Source organism: Ursus americanus, chromosome 11 (genome assembly GCF_024610735.1).
Source record: "Ursus americanus isolate L20-20 chromosome 11, mUrsAme1.1.p, whole genome shotgun sequence".
Lineage (NCBI taxonomy): Eukaryota > Metazoa > Chordata > Mammalia > Carnivora > Ursidae > Ursus > Ursus americanus.
The window spans coordinates 34555618-34575856 of NC_142137.1; the positions used below are offsets into that span (position 1 = coordinate 34555618).

General features: G+C 38.0%; 1 protein-coding gene across 9 annotated transcripts in view; it reads right to left on the reverse strand.

Moving 5' to 3' along the window:
* MAN1A1 (mannosidase alpha class 1A member 1) overlaps nt 1-20239 on the reverse strand; it is a 185176-nt gene that overhangs the window by 35324 nt on the left and 129613 nt on the right. For all 9 annotated transcript variants that reach the window (XM_045798564.2, XM_087865430.1, XM_087865429.1 and 6 more), the window contains exons 6-8: nt 14998-15121; nt 12977-13070; nt 5980-6095 (exon numbers count right to left, since the gene is read on the reverse strand). In XM_045798564.2, coding sequence (XP_045654520.2) covers nt 5980-6095; nt 12977-13070; nt 14998-15121 — 334 coding nt within the window. The remainder of the gene's footprint in view (nt 1-5979; nt 6096-12976; nt 13071-14997; nt 15122-20239) is intronic.

Consider the following 20239-nt stretch of genomic DNA (forward strand, 5'->3'; position numbering starts at 1 on the left):
AAAAAGACACACAAAAAGATACTCATCATCACTTATCAAGGAAATGCACAAGCAAAACTAATGAGATATCACCTTACACATGTCAGAATGGCTGAAATCAACACAAGAAACAACAGGTGTTGGTGAGGCTGCAGAGAAAAAGGAACCCTCGTGCACTGTCAGTGGGAATGCAAACTGGTGCAGCCACTGTGGAGAACAGTATGGAGGTTCCTCAAAAAGTTAAAAATAGAACTACCCTGTGATCCAGCAATTTCACTACTGGGGGTTTACCTGAAGAATACAAGACCACAGCCTGCTTCCCAGCTCCACTGCTCGGGCACTCTACTGGGTCAGGCACCCCTGTTCACTCTGTGACTCCTCGGTTTCCGAGACCACAAACTGAAAGTTACAGGGGGGAGGGGGGTGGGGGATGGGGTAGCCGGGTGATGGGTATTAAGGAGGGCATGTAATGTGATGAGCAGCGGGTGTTAAATGCAACTATTGAATCACTGAACACTACATCTGAAACTAATGATGTACTATATGTTGTCTAACTGAACATTAAAAAAAAAAAAAAAACAAAACCACTAATTCAAAGGGATACATGCATCCCTACCTTTATAGCAGCACTATTCGCAATAGCCAAGACATGGAAGTGGCCCAAGTGCCCACTGATTGAGGACTAGATAAAGAAGATGTGGCAATAATGGAATATGATTCAGCCATATAAAGAATGAAATCTTGCCATCGCAATGATATGGATGAAGCTAGAGAATGTAACACTAAGTGAAATAAGTCAGCTGGAGAAAGACAAATACCATATGATTTCACTCATACGTGGAATTTAAAAAACAAAACAAATAAGTACAGGGGGAAAATGAGGGAGAGACAAAGAAAGAAAGAAGCTCGTAATAACAGAGAACAAACTGATGGTTACCAGAGGGGAGGGAGGGTGGGTGAGACAGGTGATGGGGATTAGGGAGTGGCTTGCTACGATGAGCACCAGGTGATGCATGGACGGGTTGGCTCACTCTATCGTACACCTGAACCAACATAACACTGTATGTTAACTAACTGGAGTTGAAACAAAAACTTAAAAAAAAAGAATAAAGTTCTGTAAACTGGGGAGAGATGATGTTTACAAAAATGATCTGTAAAATATCTTTTATTTTTGCCCTAGGACTGTTGATATTCTTTAACAACAGATATAAAACATAAAATAAGCCTTATATTTTAAAAAGCAAAAATGCAGTATAACTGTTTGGAATTACTAACTTCTAATTCCTGTAACAAGAAATGTTTTTTTTTTTCCCTTCCAATTACTTCGCAGAAGAAAGAGAGCTATGACTATGTCCATACCTGTTATACCATTATAAAAAAAGAGCTTTTTGGAAAGTCCATTTGGGAATAGTAGACACAGACAAAACTTGTGATAGCGAAGAATGAATGAAAATGAACACACAGATAACACATTTCCTACCTTTATTGGAAATAAACAACTGAAACCAACGGGGTAAGAAATAAATGAACACACTATGGTGCTCATTGAATGTGGTTAGCTAATTTTATTGGTGGTCTAGTTATTACATTAATAGTTCATTCTTATTTAACTGAACATCTTAACCATTTACACTTCTCATAGCACAAACTGCAATTGAGTTCTTCGAGCAGATACTTGTTCATCACCCAAGAAGTTTTCTTTCTAGATGGCAAAAGTTACAGCTTTTGAGCATGGACTAGAGAAACATTATTATCCTGTTATGGATCCTGAATAAAGTACTATGTTATTTTTGGCATGATTCTGACCAAGCTGCTACCTCTCAAAATAAACTACAATGAAGTTCTAAGACCTTCAAAGCAATGTTTGTGTGACAGTGGGAAAATGTAAATAAATATAAAGGAGGAAAAAATAGTCTTTAGTCATTCTAAAAAAATGTATTAAATGTGCAGATAATTGATTAGGAAAAAAGATATCATGTATTTTGTGATTTCAGCCTTCCATATTTGAAAAAAAAATTAGTTTGATGAAACCTTTAGAAACCTAAATGTCTAATACATCCTGTACCCAGGTGCCATTCACGCCAGTGGACCCTTGGTAGAAAGAGCACTCAACCACAGTGGGTTCTTAGTGTGGTCTCCAGAGAAGAACATAACAGCCAGTTGAAAGCTCAAAGTATTTGTTATTAAAACAATCCAAGAAAACAGACCATGCTGGGATTAAATACTTTCCAAAATGTACTTGAAGCTAAAACTTAAGAACTGTATCTCAGTAACTCAACTGTCCAGGACAATAACGTTTGGGATCCTCTCCCTAATAAGATATATATATATATATTTTTAAGTACAGCGTAGCAGAAAGAAACTTTGCTATATAAGCCATGGTTACTTCTCAAACCAGAAATTTAATTGTTCTAACTTTGCTTTCTAAGTTGAAAACAAAATGGATTGAAAATGTTTTTACTATTAAGAGAAACAGGAAACACTTTATTTCATTTGTTCTTAATGGATTTTCCTGTCAATGGTTTGTCTAAATATATTAAAAGCCATGTGGGTACAGTTCTAGAAACTGGGGGAAAATATTTCAAAGAACATTTTAAAGTTGCCTTTCTTAGAACATCAGGATTTTAGGGGGCTGCTTTAAGATTAAGATAATTAAAATATCTGTGAAGATAGCAATGAAAAAAATGACATAACAGGAATCATATTGTTCAGAGAATTCCCTACCTTAAAACTTGAAACCTCATAAGAATGAAGAAAAACAAACCTGGCAGAGGCCGTGTGGACCATATCCTAGTTTGCTTTTTATGTTCATCATGTGCCTTAATTAAGGCTGTGCTAAATGAAAGCCAATGTACTAACTAAGGCGTTCTGGTTCCTATTTATGAAGTAGTAAACAGTCCTATCTGCTGTACTTAGTGATGCTTCCTATTGACCTTGGGAGGGAACCACAGTAATATTCAATCTGGCCAAGCAGAGCAAAGCAAGTTGCATTTATATTTAAATGAATAAATTGAACTTAACCAGAGACGTAAAGGATCTATATTCTAGAAACTACAAATCACTCTTGAAAGACATTGAAGAACACTCAAAAAGATGGAAAAATATTTCATGCTCATGGACTGGAAGAATAAACATAGTTAAAATGTCTATGTTACCCAGAGCAATCTACACTTTCAATGCCATCCCGATCAAAATACCAATGACATTTTTCAAAGAACTGGAACAACAGCCCTTAAATTTGTGTGGAACCAGAAAAGTCCCCTAATCGCCAAGGAATTGTTGAAAAGGAAAAACAAGCTGGGGGCATCATGTTGCCAGATTTCAAGCTATACTACAAAGCTGTGATCACAAAGACAGCATGGGACTGGCACAAAAACAAACACATAGACCAATGGAACAGAATAGAGAACCCAGAAATGGACCCTCGGCTCTTTGGGCAACTCATCTTTGACAAAGCAGGAAGAAACATCCAGTGGAAAAAAGACAGTCTCTTCAATAAATGGTGCTGGGAAAATTGGACAGCTCTATGCAAAAGAATGAAACTTGACCACTCTCTCACACCATACACAAAGATAAACTCCAAATGGATGAAAGACCTCGATGTGAGACAGGAATCCATCAAAATCATAGAGAACATAGGCTGCAACCTTTTGATATCGGCCACAGCAACTTTTTTCATGACACATCTTCAAAGGCAAGAGAAACAAAAGAAAAAATGAACTTGTGGGACCTCCTCAAGAGAAAAAGCTTCTGTACAGCAAAGGAAACAGTCAAAAAAACTAAGAGGCAGCCCACGGAATGGGAGAAGATATCTGCAAATGACACTACAGATAAAAGACTAGTATCCAAGATCTACAAAGAACTTCTCAAACTCAATACAGGGGAAACAAATAATCAAATAAAAAAATGGGCAGATGATATGAACAGACACTTTTCCAATGAAGACCTACAAATGGCTAACAGACACATGAAAAAATGTTCAAAATCATTAGCCATCAGGGAAATTCAAATCAAAACCACATTGAGATACCACCTTACGCCAGTTAGAATGGCAAAAACTGACAAGGCAGGAAACGACAAATGTTGGAGAGGATGTGGAGAAAGGGGATCCCTCTTACACTATTGGTGGGAATGCAAGTTGGCACAGCCACTTTGGAAAACAGTGTGGAGGTCCCTTAAAAAGTTAAAAATTGAGCTACCCTATAATCCAGCAATTGCACTACTGGGTATTTACCCCAAAGATACACACGTAGTGAAGAGAAGGGCCTATGCACCCCAATGTTCATAGCAGCATTGTCCACAATAGCTAAACTCTGGAAGGAGCTGAGATGCCCTTCAACAGATAACTGGATTAAGAAGATGTGGTCTGTATATACAATGGAATATTACTCAGCCATCAGAAAGAACGATTACAACGTTTGCAGCAACATGGACGGGACTGGAGGAGATTATGCTAAGTGAAATAAGTCAAGCAGAGAAAGACAATTATCATATGGTTTCACTCATTTATGGAACATAAGAAATAGCAGGAAGATCAGTAGGAGAAGGAAGGGAAGAATGAAGGGGGGGTAAACAGAAGGGGGAATGAACTATGAGAGACTGTGGACTCTGGGAAACAAACTGAGGGCTTCAGAGGGGAGGGGAGTGGGGGATTGGGATAGGCCGGTGATGGGTATTAAGGAGGGCACATATTGCATGGTGCACTGGGTGTTGTACGCCAATAATGAATCATGGAATAGTACATCAAAAACTAAGGATATACTGTATGGTGACTAACATAACATAATAAAAAATTATTATTAAAAAAATAAATGAATAAATTGAACTATGTCTAAATTACTCAGACCTCCTCTCGGGGAGACTAATTTTAGAATAGTAGCTACATTACTGGGGAGTTACAAGCCCCCCCCCAACGAATTAATACTCTCAATTATAAAAAAATTCTAAATAGTCAATAAAAAAGACATTTTTCTGATTTAGGTATAATTATATAACATTATTTGAGATGCCTTGATAATATTAAGAAACTATGAGTCACCATATAAAATACTTACCAATCACAAAGGTACGTGGCTCTGCTAAAAAATTTGTTTCTGAAAAGTTGAAGTATTTTATATAAAATAATATTCTTCTTTTGCTTTATCTACTTTCACATTTTATTTTCATTTTTGATTGAGGCTTCTTTGCTTGAGGCTTAGTTTACTCTTACACTGGCCACCTCCTATATATTTTGCTAAACAATTTCTAACTTATTTTCACTAACTTACTGCATGGAAAGAATACTGAAATGTAATATGGAAATTCTTATTGACAAATAAATCTATAATAGTGAGGTAAAAAGAGACAAGTGTTGACACAAATTTTAGTTTGAATTTTGATTCCACACTCAAACTTTCTGAGGTTCCATTTTCTTATCTGTAAAACCAGGTAAATAATATCTAAGCTATTGTGAGGAAAAAACCAAAACACTTCACTTAAAGTATCTGCCTAACACACTACTTAGCTCACAGTAGACAATTCAACAGATAAGTGTTCCCTCTCATTCCTCCTCCGTTATAAAGGATCACAGGAAACTACTAATTAGTTTAGATTTTTATTTGAGAGCACTGTCTACTTCAAATGGAGGTAGCCATTAGGAATGTCCGTAATCTTGGGCAATTTTAACTTTGTCAGTGTCCAGAATATAAATTTAGGATTCCCCCCGCCCATGACTTTAATAGTGACTCTAAGCATGGAACTCCTACTCCTTGGAGAAAAATACCTCTTCTTCGGATATGTGAATATTTATGTGAACCACATAAAACACTTTCAACTGCCCTGTTAGAACCCAACACATCAAGTGGGATTACTATTGTTATAATTATATTAGCAGAGACTGAACTCAGCCTAACTGGAAATATTTTGTAACCCAACTGTGTAGTATTCCATTTCCCATTAACAGCTATTAATATGCAAATTTTAAGTTAGCTTAGTGGCAAAGATGATTAAATATTGGTTTACCTGAACAGCATCAAAATACATCTTCTTAGCTTCTAGGTCTGTCTTGTCAGACATTAACCACGCCTTTAGCAAATATTCGTAAAAGCTGTCTCCAAGTCCTCCAACTGATACATGATCTGCAAAGAGAGGAAAATGAGTTTTAGAGTGATTCGGGCTTTAATTCAGATAATGCAGCAAAATCACATTAGTAACTAGGATGCAAAACCCTACGTCAACTGCAACTCAATGTTACATTTAAATTCCGACAAATCTCTTGTTTTCAGGAAGATGTTCTGAAACGAGCAGATGTGCTGTTAAGTAATGTGATATACTCTAAATAATTACCAGGGTGGTTTTGTAAACACGGAGATAAAAAATATGATCAACCCTAATGCCAAAAATCGGGTTCTCTAGTTAAAACCACCAAATTAAAATGCTTCACTGTATATATTCAAATAAATTTTGATTTAAAGCGCTCAGTAACATAAACTATGTCAAATACTATGAGTACTAACAAACCTTAAAAAGAACTGGTTTGCAATAAAACAAGAAACTCCTCAGCTTCTTGTGATTATTGTTATTATTTGATGGGTTTTCAGGTGCTATCAATCTGTAGGGTCAACATCCTTTGGGGAAGGCTGGTAAGAAGACAGGGCAGGAGACATCTTCCCCATTCCTGCAATCCTCCCCACGGCCATTTATTACACCAGATGCACTACATACAGTGCCAACAATCGTGTAATCTACAGGGTAGGTATCCTCATTAAAAGTGAAAAAAATTAAGACTGAGTGAGGCTAAAGGAGATCACAACACTGGTAAGGGCCACCTGACCCCACAGTCCCCACACAATCTCGCACTTGGAACTGTTTGCTCTCTACCATGTAACACTAAATGTATTCTTCTGCCTACTACTTGAATTCATTCTTAATTTTTCAAGCATATCTACCTACAAAAACAGAGACATAATCTATTTGAAGTATCATTCTTAGAATTCATCGGGAATTTGAGCAATAATAAGACAGCCTGATTTTGGAAATCTGCATTTTAAGTTTCATAACTCAAAACAAATTTTATGTATCTATTTTTTAAAAACAAGCCCTTTGTTGACTTTGTCACATAAAAGTAAATCCATTTTTATACAACTATTGAGACAATTTTCTCTTGACATCTCCCTAACAACTCCACTTGGAGTTTTACATGGGGACCTAAAATCGAACAGGTTAAAACTGAATTCATTCTCTTTTCCTTCACAACCTTACCTTCTGCCATTGGTTCCTGTCTCACTAAGTGGCACCATCATCCTCCCAATTGTGCAAGTTAGACATCAGAGAGTCATTCTAATTCTCTCCTTTGCCCCCATATCTAATGAGCTACTGAGCTCTACTAATTTCACCTCCTCTATATCTCTTGAATCTATCCATTCCTCTGTCCTCACCAATGTGATCCTGGCTGAAGCTACCAATATCTCCTACTTCTGAGTCTGCAGTGGCCAATTATCTGGCCTTCTGCACTCTGACAGCATGTAGCTATTTACATTTAAATTAACTAAAATAAAATAAAAACAACTCAGTTCCTCAGTCATACTAGTGCTCAATAGCTACACGTGGCCCTGGGTTACGGTACCGGACGGGGAAGATACCGAACGTTTCCGTCATCACACAAAGTTCTAATGGCAATGCCACTCTAATCTATTCCCCCATGAATACCAAAGTAACCCCTTTAACATACGAACTGGATCATCCTAACTGGAATCCTTCAATGACCAAGACTCAAATCCTGGGTCTTCAGAGACTGGGAGGCCCTGCGTGGTCTCCATCTTCCCCGGGTCACGTGTCACCATCAGTCCTGTTCTACTTGCTCTCTATCCTTTTGTCATTGAGCGTTCTCTGGCCCCTCAAAATCAGCAGGCTCCTTTCCACCACATGCACTCTAAAGGACCTGTTCTCTCTACCTGATGTGCATTCCCAGCCTTCTTTCCCCTTCATTTAGTAATTCTTACTCGTACTTCCTATCTAGAATTAAATGTTGCTTCCTCAAAGATGCTCTCCCTGACCCCCTCATTATACACTTTTTCATAGCACATGTCTACTGCACTTTGCAACTTCCTAAAATAGATTTTTTTGTCTGTCTTCTCTACAAGATCACAATCCAGGAGGACAGGGGCTAGACCCATCATGTTTCCTGGTCCACACGAGCCCTTGAAAGTAGCTTGCATACAGCAGGTACTTAGTAAACAACTGATGAACAAAGAAAAACTCTTGTAAGTAAATCTTAATAAGGACTATTCCCATTCAAGCTAGTAGGGCTATATTTTTAAGTAGTGAAATATGTGATTTTTACTACGGCAGAAAGTCCAGTTTTAATTTTAATGTAAAATTAGCATGTTACAATTGTAAGGCTGATTCTTAAAACAGCAGTGTTTGAAGTGACCTTTGCAATTTCCTAAATAAATTACCATAGAAACCTCTGACATTTACAAACTAAATACACTAAGTACTATCTCATCAATAACAAGCCCTGTTGTTATAAACATGATTGCAGGAGACAAATGCAAGTGATGCATGGTAAAGCAAATCACTGTCCGGTTACTGTCAAAACAACAAGGACCAAATGAAGTAATAGGAAATGATGGCCGTGATCCAGACATGCCCTTCAGAGTTAAAGCAATGAGAACTGAAAGCTAACGGCCAGAAGCAGCTTCATTTTCTTCCCCCTTGGGTTATGATTCTATAATGGATGGAAGAAGCAAGTTTGGGCATTTGGTGATTTTTAAAAAAGGAAAAAGGGTTACATAATAATACATTTGCTTTAATTAATTTTGGTAAATGCCAGTTAATTGTCTATATTTTTATTTCCTGACTATAAATGTTTCATATTTGGAAAGAATGAAAATAAAGGAACATAGAGGAGAAATAAGAACAAGTCGTTTTGATAACTTAGCATATCATGCACTATGCTTCCCCATGTCTGGAGAACTATTTGTGTTGGCAACAGAACCCTGTGTAAATATTTAGTGGGTGTGGGAGAGAACATGCCTGATTTTATCAGCAGGAAGGGACATCCTACTTCTACAAAGAACATATATGGTATTTTTATTCCCAAATGTTCTAAAGGTAACGTGTACTACAATCTCTCAAATATTATGCTCTTCTCTATAGAAGGCAATTTACTCTTTCCTTCCCAAGAGGAATAGGTCCCATAAAAGGATTCCTAATACTTAAGAGATAAAACAAGTGGCAAAAGAATCAAAACAAAAAGGATTAAATACTCAGTATCTTTATTTTTTATTATTATGTGTATTTCATCTGAACCTGAACTTCTCAAAGCATTCCCCCAATGATGCTAGTGATACCCAATGTATATTAATGTTGTTATACTATTCAAAGATGAATGGGTGCCTGGTTGGCTCAGCCGGTTAAGCATCTGCCTTCAGCTCAGGGTCCTGGGATCGAGCCTCACATCGGGCTCTCTGCTCAGTGGGGAGTCTGCTTCTCCCTCTGCCCCTCACCCTGCCTCTGCTCCCTCCTTCTCTGTCTCTCTCTCAAATAAATAAATAAGTACATAAATAAATCCTTAAAAACAGGGAAGAATGATAATTGTTCTGTCTATAGACATGGAGTCCCACATCTGGCCTCAACAGTTGCAAGATCGCTTTATATTATCAGTGACCAGGACCTGATGCTGCTTCTCAACCACAACTGAGGAGCAGGGACTAGACAGAACCATTATTAAAAGCAGAGGCAGAAAGACAGATTGGAAACAGAGTGCATGAATACTCACAGAATTCACCAACTAGTAAGTAAGTAACACCTACTAGTGTAAGATACAGTGTGCTGGGTTAACAAATATCACTAAGACAAAGTCACTGGCCTCAAAAGTTTTGGATCCCTAGGAAGATGGGGATGTATATGAATCATTTTGAAAAAGGTAATGATAGACAAATCCAAAGTATTGGTGCAGGGAAGGAAGAGGGTGAATAGAGGATGAGTGGGTGTTAACAAATTCCAACTTGGTCTTAGAGAAGAAGGTCCCCCAGAAGAAAGGGCAGTTGAGCTGGAGTAGTCAGAAGAGAGGTAATAGAACTTGGTAGAGTCAGAAGAGAGGTAAAAGGGCTGAGGAAACAGCATAAACCAAGACCTGGATACGACCAAGCAGGACTTGATTAAAGAATGAAAAAATAAGTGTGTCTCCAGTGTGGCTGGAACACAGGATGGGGTGGGGGAGGGGGAGCAGACATGAGAGTCATCAACCCTATTTGTTCGCCATCAGGAAATTGCCCCATGAGCAATCCAAATATAACGGGCCCTTCGTACCAGGAAACATGGCCAAATACACACTATACTGGTAACCCAGAAGGTGAAACTGGGAAGTTCTAGCACAGCTGGTACTTTCTGTCTCTCTTTACAGCGACTTCTAAATCCTAAACCACAAGAAGAAAACAGTCAGTCATAGAGAATTGTTTTTCAATTTTTAAAATCATTCATAAGAAGGAAAATGCTAAAAATGCCTTTTAGAGAATCCTATCCTGTCCTTGTACTCAGAAAGCTACTCAAGTTCTATTTTATCTCAAATACTCTTAATGGTTTTCAAACTTTTAGTCTCAGCACAAACACTCTTAAAAACGAATAAATGCCTCAAATAACTTATTTTTGTAATATCTATAAGTATTTACCATATTGGAAATGAAATTTAATACATTTAAATTAAATTAAACTATTTTATTAATTTAAAATAATACAACCATTATGATGTTTCATAAAAACATGTTATATTTTACAACATAAAAATTCGTTAAAAGACTGACACTGACTTACATTTTTGCAAATATTTTAAATTTCTGCTGTACTAGAAGACAGCTGGATTTTTTTATCTGCTGTATATTCGATCTATTGCTATATGTCATTTTGGTGGAAATACATGAAGAAAATTCAGCCTCACACAGTTACGCAGTTGGAAAAGAAGTATTTTAAGAGTCTTTTCAGATAACTGTGCATGTTTTTCTTTGATACTAAAACAAAATTTGACAAGTAGTTTTTTAAAGGTTAACCTTTTTTAAAGGTTGGTTGTAATGTGGAATTAGAAATTACATCAATGAATTTTTGTACTATTACATTAAAATCCATTGGTCTATCTTGCATTTTGAATGGATCTTTTTTCTCACATGATTTTGTAATAGCGTGTATTGGTCATTTGGAAAATACTGGTTCACTTATTATGCAGATCTTCCAAATGTTGACACAGTTCATTACATGATATAAAAAACCACATTTGTTACTATCACCACTAATCTCACCAGAAAAGTTTTTTTTAGAGAAGGTGGGGCGTGGCAGAGGGAGTGGGGGAGAGAAAGAATCTTAAGCAGGCTCCGTGCTCAGCATGGAGCCCAAGATGGGGCTCCATCTCACGCCCGAGTTCATGACTTGAGCCAAAATCAAGAGTCAGACGCTTAACCAACTGAGCTGCTCAGGTGCCCCAGAAAAGTCTTTAAGTATTGGTTAAAGGTGTTAAGGTCATGGTGGCATATATACGTTTCCTAAAATTCTAATATTCATTTAGAAATTCAAATTCTATCATTGGCACAGATACTCTCCGTTTTCTTTGAAGTGACAGGCCTGTTTTTGAGAACATGTCTACCAATTACCCAAGTCCGAATAACCAAAGTTTGTCTTCAGCTGTTCTTTCAAGCGAAAATGGTAATCCACGAAGCAATAAATGGCTGGTTCGGCTTGCGACTCAGTCACACAAGTGCTTTTCTAGGAGGCAGGCACTATCTTTTATTACGCAACAAAGAAGTGTACTCAATGGTTGAGATTTACTAGACTCAATTTTTTTTCATGAAAAATATTCCTAAGTGAAACTGGCATCTTTTTATTTCTTATTGTCAGTGAAGAATACGATTATTAGTACTATCTGGCTCCTCTGGCATGATTCCCACTGTGGCCTCAAGTTTTACCCACCACTGCTTCTGCAACACAAGTGCAAATGTCAACACAGTGAAAAGGCAGAAAGCCTTAGTGTTATTATAAAAATAGCTTTGACCTTCTGGACCCCCTGAATGGTCTCAGGGACATCGGTGATCTGCAGATCACACTTGGCTAAGTGGCAACCTTATGGTCTTATGGTCTCAACCGCTGGGCCTTCCATAGCCATTACAAACAGATTTTAGCACAATTTTTATTCTACTAAATTATTAAGAAAAGTACTTCTACAGTAACAGTGAGACTTATTCATCTAAGAATATAATTTTAAATATAAAGAAAATACTCAAATTAGAATAAAATTGTAAGGCACTGCTAACAACCCCGGCACAGGGAGGCACCTCACTTAGTATTCTGTACTTGCTCTCAGCTGCTGCGTTAATCTACCACTGTTTCTCCAAAGCAACTTGAGCACATTTCTTTCAACTACTCTGAATCTTTATACCACTGGTCAAAGTCCCTTAAGGGCTCTGAAGTGAGGCCTTCTTGCATAATAATTTCTCCTAATCTGAAGATAATTCTACTGGGAAGAAACCTTTATCTGCTGGCTTAAAATTAAGTAGAGAAAACACCCTGTTTGCTCTTTCAATTTCCAAACCTTTAAGATTCAGGTTCCTCTCTCATCTTGGAGCCAGGAAGAAAAAGAGAAAATGCTATAAAGTAGAATGATCTAGCTACTCTGTGCCCCAAACCCCGATAGTCAATAGCACAAGGTACAACCCCCTTCCATCCACATGACCAGCTTGTTATGGGCTAACATCCCCGCACACCCTGACCAGACCTCGCCTTCCTGATTAATAATTTAAAAGTGCTTACATGTCATCATATTCACAGTTACGCACGAAAAACAAACCATCTAGATCCCTGGTAACATTTATAGTCTCTCTTAAGAGAAGCCTATTTAGTAAAGGAACCATGCCCACTTTCTCCTTTTTGAAACATTCCCCAAAAAGATTTGTGCTTTTTTATACTCCTCTGTGTTACTAGAACAGTGCCGGGTATCAGAAAGAGCTAAAACAATGCTAATCTTTTGACTTACATTGACCCCACTGTCCACTACTGGGATTCAGATAGTTAGGATAAAGGCCTTGTGGTTTTTCCAGGTTGTTCAGTACTGTTCGAATATTCATTACCTACAACAGAAAATGAGATGTTACTATGAAAATCTACAAAACAATTTTGGTGCCATTCTTCTCTCTTTCTCCATTACATTTTTCCATGTTGGAAAGATTGATTTAAAAGAATTAGAACAAAGAGAGTCGCCCCCAGCTTACAAAATAATCGCAGTAAGTGAAAAAAGTCACACTGCTGTGCCAGACGCCATCGAAGGAACTAGGGATCTATCAGTGGATAAACAAAGTCATTACCCTCTTGGAATTTGCAGTCTAGTGGGAGAAGATAGATAATAAGCACATAAATATGTCAGGTAGTGGCAGAGGCTATGAAAAAGTTATAGAGAACAATGGGACAGAGTGCTGTGAGGTCTTGAGGCTGCATGCTTAGTCAGGGAGGTCTGGGCAGCCTGATGGGAGAGGGTTTGAGCCAAAACTTAAGGAAGCAAAGGAATAACCATGCAGAAAGCTGGAGAAAGAGCAAGTGGGGCAGAGGGAGGTGCAAGCACAAATGCACTGAGGAGAGAGTGGGTTTGGCAAGACCACTGAGGCTGGAGGTGAGGAAGCAAAGGAGAGAATGTCAAAGAGAGAGGAGAGAGGGAGCCAGGGCCCACATCATGCGAGCCTCATGGGCCAAAATGAGGGCTTATTTTATTCCAAGTGTGATGGGAAGCCAATGAAGTTCTGTGTGATTGAGGGGACAAGAGAGGAAGCAGTATTCAGGTGGGTACTGCAGAGTCCAGGTGAGAGACATTGGGTCCCAGGAAAGGGCAGCGGCAGAGAAACAGGATAGAGCCAAAGCATCTCCTGATGGATTCAACCTAAGGCTTCCCAAAAAGAGAGGAACCAGATGACCTCAAGATCCATGGTCTGAGCCACTGGGTAAACTGAGGTGGCATTTATCAAGACAGTGAAGACTGCAGTAGAAACAGCTCTGGGGGTTGAGTCTCAGGTATTTTGAGTAGCAGGTGTCTTTTAGACCTCTTAGTGGAAATGTCGGATATAGAGTGTGGGACAGGTTGGGACTGGAATGATAAATTTGGAGTCAACAGCACATAGACAGTATGTGGAGCCATGAGACTGATGAAATAATGAAGACAGTGAACATAAAAAGAAGAGGCCCAGCTTTGAGTCCTGAGCTTTCTGATATTTAGAGGTTGGGGCATTGGGGAAAATCCAACAAAGAAGGCTGAGAAGGAGCACTCTCCTGAGGAAGGAGGCAAACCAGGGTACTACCATATGCCTGCAGCCCCATGCAGCATCTCGGAGAAGGAAGTGACCGAGTGTGTCAGCTGCTGAGAGGGTGAGGAAAATGAGAGCTGAGAAGGATCACTGGACCTGGCCACATAGAGCTCACGGTCATCAAGACAGGTGTGGCGAGGAGAAAAGCCTGATTGGAAAGTGCTTGAGAGCAGGGGACACAAGAAGGGGGGGGGTTACAGAGACAAATCTCTCAAGGAATTTTGCTATAAAGGGGAGCTGCGAATGGGGTGAAAGCTAAGGGCAGAGTGGTGGGGTGAATATAAATGTACTCAAATATCTATGGGTTTGTTTCTTGAAAATTAGAAATAGATTCAATTTTTATTATACTTGAGATTGTATTATACTTTGAAATTAAACAGTCTTTCCCATATTTGCTTCATATAGTCCATACAACCCTATCTATTTTCAGATAAGGAAAAAAATTCAAAGAGGTAAAGTGACTTGGTTGAGGTATAGAGAATCCGACGTGTGCGCCATGCTGTTTCAACGGAGTTAGATGGTGCCATGGAAAGACGGTGGGTTTACAGCTTGGTAAAATGAAATGCTGCATGTAATAAAACTTCATAAAGAGCTCTACCAAACTTGGTTGTTCTTTTCCACATCTACTATTACTAAATCTTCCAGGAGAGGGTACTGTTTTTCACAAGTATAGCTTTGCAAGGCAAGGTGTAATGGAGAATCTCACCTTTTCAGCAAAGATGGGGTTTCCTGATAAGTGGCTCAGGTGTAGAAACTCTAAATGCAGAGTTCCAAATTCTGCCAAAATACTGCTGCCTCCTGAGGCCCAGGGCCAGTTCCTTCCAATCCCACTAAAGAAGAGAAGAGAGTGAACAGTTATGGGTCAGACTAATTCCAATTTTTGCAGCTCTAAATAGAAATGAAAGAGACAGCTTTTGAATAATAGCATCTCAGCTAGTAGTCTACTCTGGATATTAAAAAGTATCCAGCATTGTGGTCTTTGACTACTGGTTTCAGGATTTGACTCTTATCTACAAATTAAAAATCAGTGTTGGCCTAAGTCAGAGAAAAGTTGCTATGTGCTTGCTGTTGATGAACGGACAAATATTTTGGAAGGTACAGGCACCATATAGAGATACACACCCATTCCAAATAGAATATAAAACAACCCCCCCCAAAGTGTCCCAAATCCTACATAAAGCCCTCCAACATTTTAATTAGTTTCAGCCTGAGAGCCCGTGGATTATTATAGACATTCATATTATATTTAAAAGTTTTCTTTGATATAAGATAAATTTCAAAGATTCATTGATTATGTACTCACTCCACCTCTCCCCAAACCATCCCTCCACTTACTAGACTTTCTTTTGTTTTCCCTCACACTATTTTCCCTATTTTCTAAGTATATTTTCCAGGGCACTCACTTATTCCCTGACCCATTTAATTTATGTTCAAGAATTTCAACACAATTATGTAATTCAAATCTGAAAGAGGTCAAAAGGCATGAGTTTCAAAAATTATTGCCTCATGCCTCATCTTGGAGAAATGGTTTTGAAAAAGAGTTAGTCCTACACATACATGCGCACACACACACACACACACACACACACACACACACACACACAAAGTGGCTTTTGGGACATGATCATACTCTCGGGTACGGTTTATTTTTGGAGAGCCACTTAAAATGTCAAGACTTAATGTGATAATTGAAATAAAGAATAAAGTCAAGGATTTGACCAGTACATTCCCTTGCAGGAAGCTGAAAACCCACGTTTTGGTTTTAGTTCAGATGCACATTTATTGCATGCCTACCATTTGCCAGGGACTCTGCATGGCACTGGGTTACAAAGATGATTATAATGAATAAATCACCTTATTCTTTTTTCTTTTTTTTTTTTTTAAAGATTTTATTTATTTATTCGACAGGATAGAGACAGCCAGCGAGAGAGGGAACACAAGCAGGGGGAGTGGGAGAGGAAGAAGCAGGCTCATAGCAGAGGAGCCTGATGTGGGGCTCGATCCCATAACGCCGGGATCACGCCCTGAGCTGAAGGCAGACGCTTAACCGCTGTGCCACCCAGGCGCCCCAAACCACCTTTTTCTTTAAGACCTTATTGTATAATGCGACAGAATGACCTAAGCATAGATTATTCCAGTTAAATATGGTAAGTGCCAAGATAAGTGTGTGAAAAATTCTCTGAGCACCTAGGGCCAGGGCATGCAATCCTACATAGTGGGGGGAACAGAAGACTTCTTCAAGGAGGAGACTCCTGAGTTGATTGTTAAAGAATGAATATGAATTAGTGAGGGAAGAATGGTGAGAGGGAGCATGTGGACACTGAGAGCACACAGAAGGGCTAGCCAGAACTAGAAGAAGCTCCTGATACTGCTGAGGGGAGGGAAGGGAAGGTGGCTGGAGAGAAGGCTATGAGGTTCAACTGGGGCCAGGTCTTGGAGGCTTCTGGATTTCTCACTTCTTCCCTTTCCAAATTGGCTCCATATGAATACTGCTCCTAGTGTCCCCTAGATTTCCTTCCCTGTTTGTTTTTTGCTTTAGATCATTTATAACTCTGGGTAAACCCTTTCAGCTATCTTAAATTCTGCTCAGGAATGTTTAAGAAAAGGAAAACAATGAGGACAACTGGTATCTAAAATTCTAGGCTGGCCTCCCTCTTATTCTGTGTCTTTTTTAGAGGAAAACCTAGATTTTATCTTCAAACATAGATTTATAGTAAACATAATAAAAAAGTAAACAGAAATAAAAGAGATCTGAAAATCACATATTCATTTATTTTTAAAAATGCCTTATATTTATTCAGTTCTGGGAATGTAAATCAGTTTTTATTTTTATGGTTGGCTTAGATGAAAGGAATAGCCAATCATCCAAATAGGATGAACAATTACTTTCAAAATTTATTAACATATGGCAAGTGCACATAGTAATTGGTCATTAATTTGTTGTCATATTTTTTTTATTCCAACCATTCCATCACCGACCAAAGTCAATAAACCAAATTAAGCAAAAATAAAAATTTATATGTTCTAGAGAAACTATTAAAATCAAAGCCACAATATCAGAGTAAGAGAGAATGAGGACTTAGTATGGAAAGGAAGTGGATAGTGTGCTAGGAACCCAGCCCAGTTTCTGGATCTTCAAAGACTGGTTTTTTTTTTTTTTTTTGCAGTTCAGGGTATGAGGGTATGGTGGCACACTCAAATGAGAAACTCAAGTAGTGTACATGTACTAAAATTAAATTCAAATTACTTTTGTATTTATGCATTTGTTCCCTGCTATTAATGTGGTTAATTAAGAGAATCCAGAGATACACTGAAAAAAAGTTCAATAGGTTAAAAAAAATTAAGATTGAAAAAGGGTTATATATATATTTCCTCTTTCTCCTTGGCACACATTCATATCAGAAGGAAAACAGCACACTTTTCTATCACTGTTTAATTATATAGGGAGTGAGCACAGTAAAAGCACTAGCAAAGGGTATGTCATGCTAACTGAAAGAAAGCTGGGTTTAGAATACATGTATGTTTATATGAGAGAATAGCTTTGGTTACCATTCTTTCAACCTACAGAATTAATGTATTTCAGTAAAACTGTAAGACCAATAGTTGTGCTAGCTCTTAAATATAAATGAGAGCAGGGTTTCAAGAAGTCAGAGAGGGCATCATTATATCTAGATATTTAATAAGGTCATTTGCCTTTTCTTAGGCAAAGGTGCAAGGACTGGAGATTGGTCTCGGGGAGAGTGTGGGGCACGCACCATAGGCCATCACAGCTAAAATAGCATGTAATAGGGGAAATGGCTGCCTGTTTGCACACCACATGTGCACTGAATCAGAACCAGTTTTGGACACTCATGGAATGATTTCTAAGGTCTTTTTGGCTCTAACTTCTAAAAGTCTATTGAGGAATCTACATACGTGTATGGCTCTAACTGATATATACACAGACATTGGGCATTTGACATCAAAATGATAGGTTTAAGACAAAGGGAAGTGAGTGCAGAGTGAGTTCTGCTCCTTTGGTCTGCGGGTCGGGATGCCCTGGGCATCCCATGATACCAAATGCTAAAGCTTTCTAGACCTCTGGGTCAAGATCAACCTCATCTGAGAGAGTAGGGGGATTTAAAATGTCTTCAAATGCAGTTCCCTTATCACAATATTTTAAAGTCAGTCATGGTGTTCTTCATCTTTATCTATTTTACAAACACTAATAATACTTCAGAAAAATATTTTAAAAATAAAATAACAGTTTGTGTTCAGAAACTATTAGTTCCATCAGGCAGGCATAAAGGGGAAGAATATTTAAATATTCCCAATCTTGTTACAATGATTGCGTTTTAAGCCAAAGCGATGAGTCAGCATATGGAAATGTATACACAAAAAGGCAATTAACATGATTTGGGAAACTGCCAAGTGTGTGGCTCAAAGAATCCTGGAGCGGAACTTCAAACTTCCGTATCAGTCTAATTTCATTTATTTCTGTTTCCTTCAATCCCCAGTTCTTCCATTTTAAATTGGAGTACTACTTAATACATATTTTTCAATTTTTAATTTAAATTTTCAGTAGTCTACAAAGGTAATAATTCTTTGAAGATAAAACATCAAAACAAAAACTAACTGATTTTGGCAAGTGCAATTAGAAACATGTCTTTAAAAAACTGAGTCACTATGATTCTTTTGAAAATGTGAAATACTATTTTGTTGCTTTAGAGAGTATAACTTGAATGTAGTTTATTAGCAGTGGTAATATATTTCCACATCCTACTTCACTCAAAACTAAGAAGGTATAATTATTTACTGACCTCCTAGCCCTGATAAGCAATGGGTATTATACTTTTATCTTTTCCCAGGAATGGTTAGGAACACCAGAGAAAGGAAATACCTTACCAATATTGCTATTCTATTCACATTTGAATCCTATGGGAGAGCTGCTAACTCTTCCTAGAGCTTGTAATGAATCAAGTAGGTGGAGGGTTGTTCTGGGCTGACGGCATATCCCTTCAAAATAATCTTAAATTGAGGTACATAAAGTGATAAGTTATAGTCACTATCCAGATACAATTTGGATCATTAAAAAATACATTTGGCTACTTAGTATAATCAAATGCAACAAATAAAGAATTTATAGAAGTGAAATCGTTTTAAAAAATTGCCAGATGAATATATAAACAAAGCATTAAATAGTTACACAGTCTTGATTAGCTATGACTTTCAATTTATTCTTCCTTGCTGCTTGCTATTTTATGCCAAACGGGAAATGGGCCAATAAACAATTTTCTTGAGGATTCTTGTCTGAATAATTTCTGATTAGCTGATCAGTAAACAAATGCCCTCCAAGTTCAAAGTCCAGAACACAGGTTACTCCTTGTGGCTATGGAGTTAACAAGGTTTGGAAGAAAAAAATGCCCCACATTCTTTATATTATGGTAAAGCCTTACTTACATATGCTAATAGAGAGGCACACAGGGATATTTAATTCAAAAGAGCAGATAATCCAGTATTACTCCTTTCGGATTTTAACACAAATTAGAAAGGAATAATTAGAAAGTTCATGAACGATTGTTTCATTTAACTATATTCCCAAAGCTAACTGATTTTGAGATTAAGCAATTTCAGCTTCACTTATTACAAATGCCTCCTTCCTGAACAGATTCAAACAGTGCTGATCTTTCAAGTTTGTAGTCTAAGACTTCACTGAGAGTTGGACTAATAATTCCAGGGACTGGCATTCTAGGACCAGTCAAGATTCTATTATAGCTCAACCATAGAAAATTCCACTGGGGAGGACTACTTCCCCAAGAGCTATCCACAGGGAAACGGTGGCTAATAAAGGGTTAGCCATATGACTGAATTAATTCACAAGCCATGGCTTACTGCTCCTGAACAGCAGCATGCGGCTTAAATCTCTAAAGAAGCTCCACACTTAATTTTTTTAACCAAAGGCCAAAATA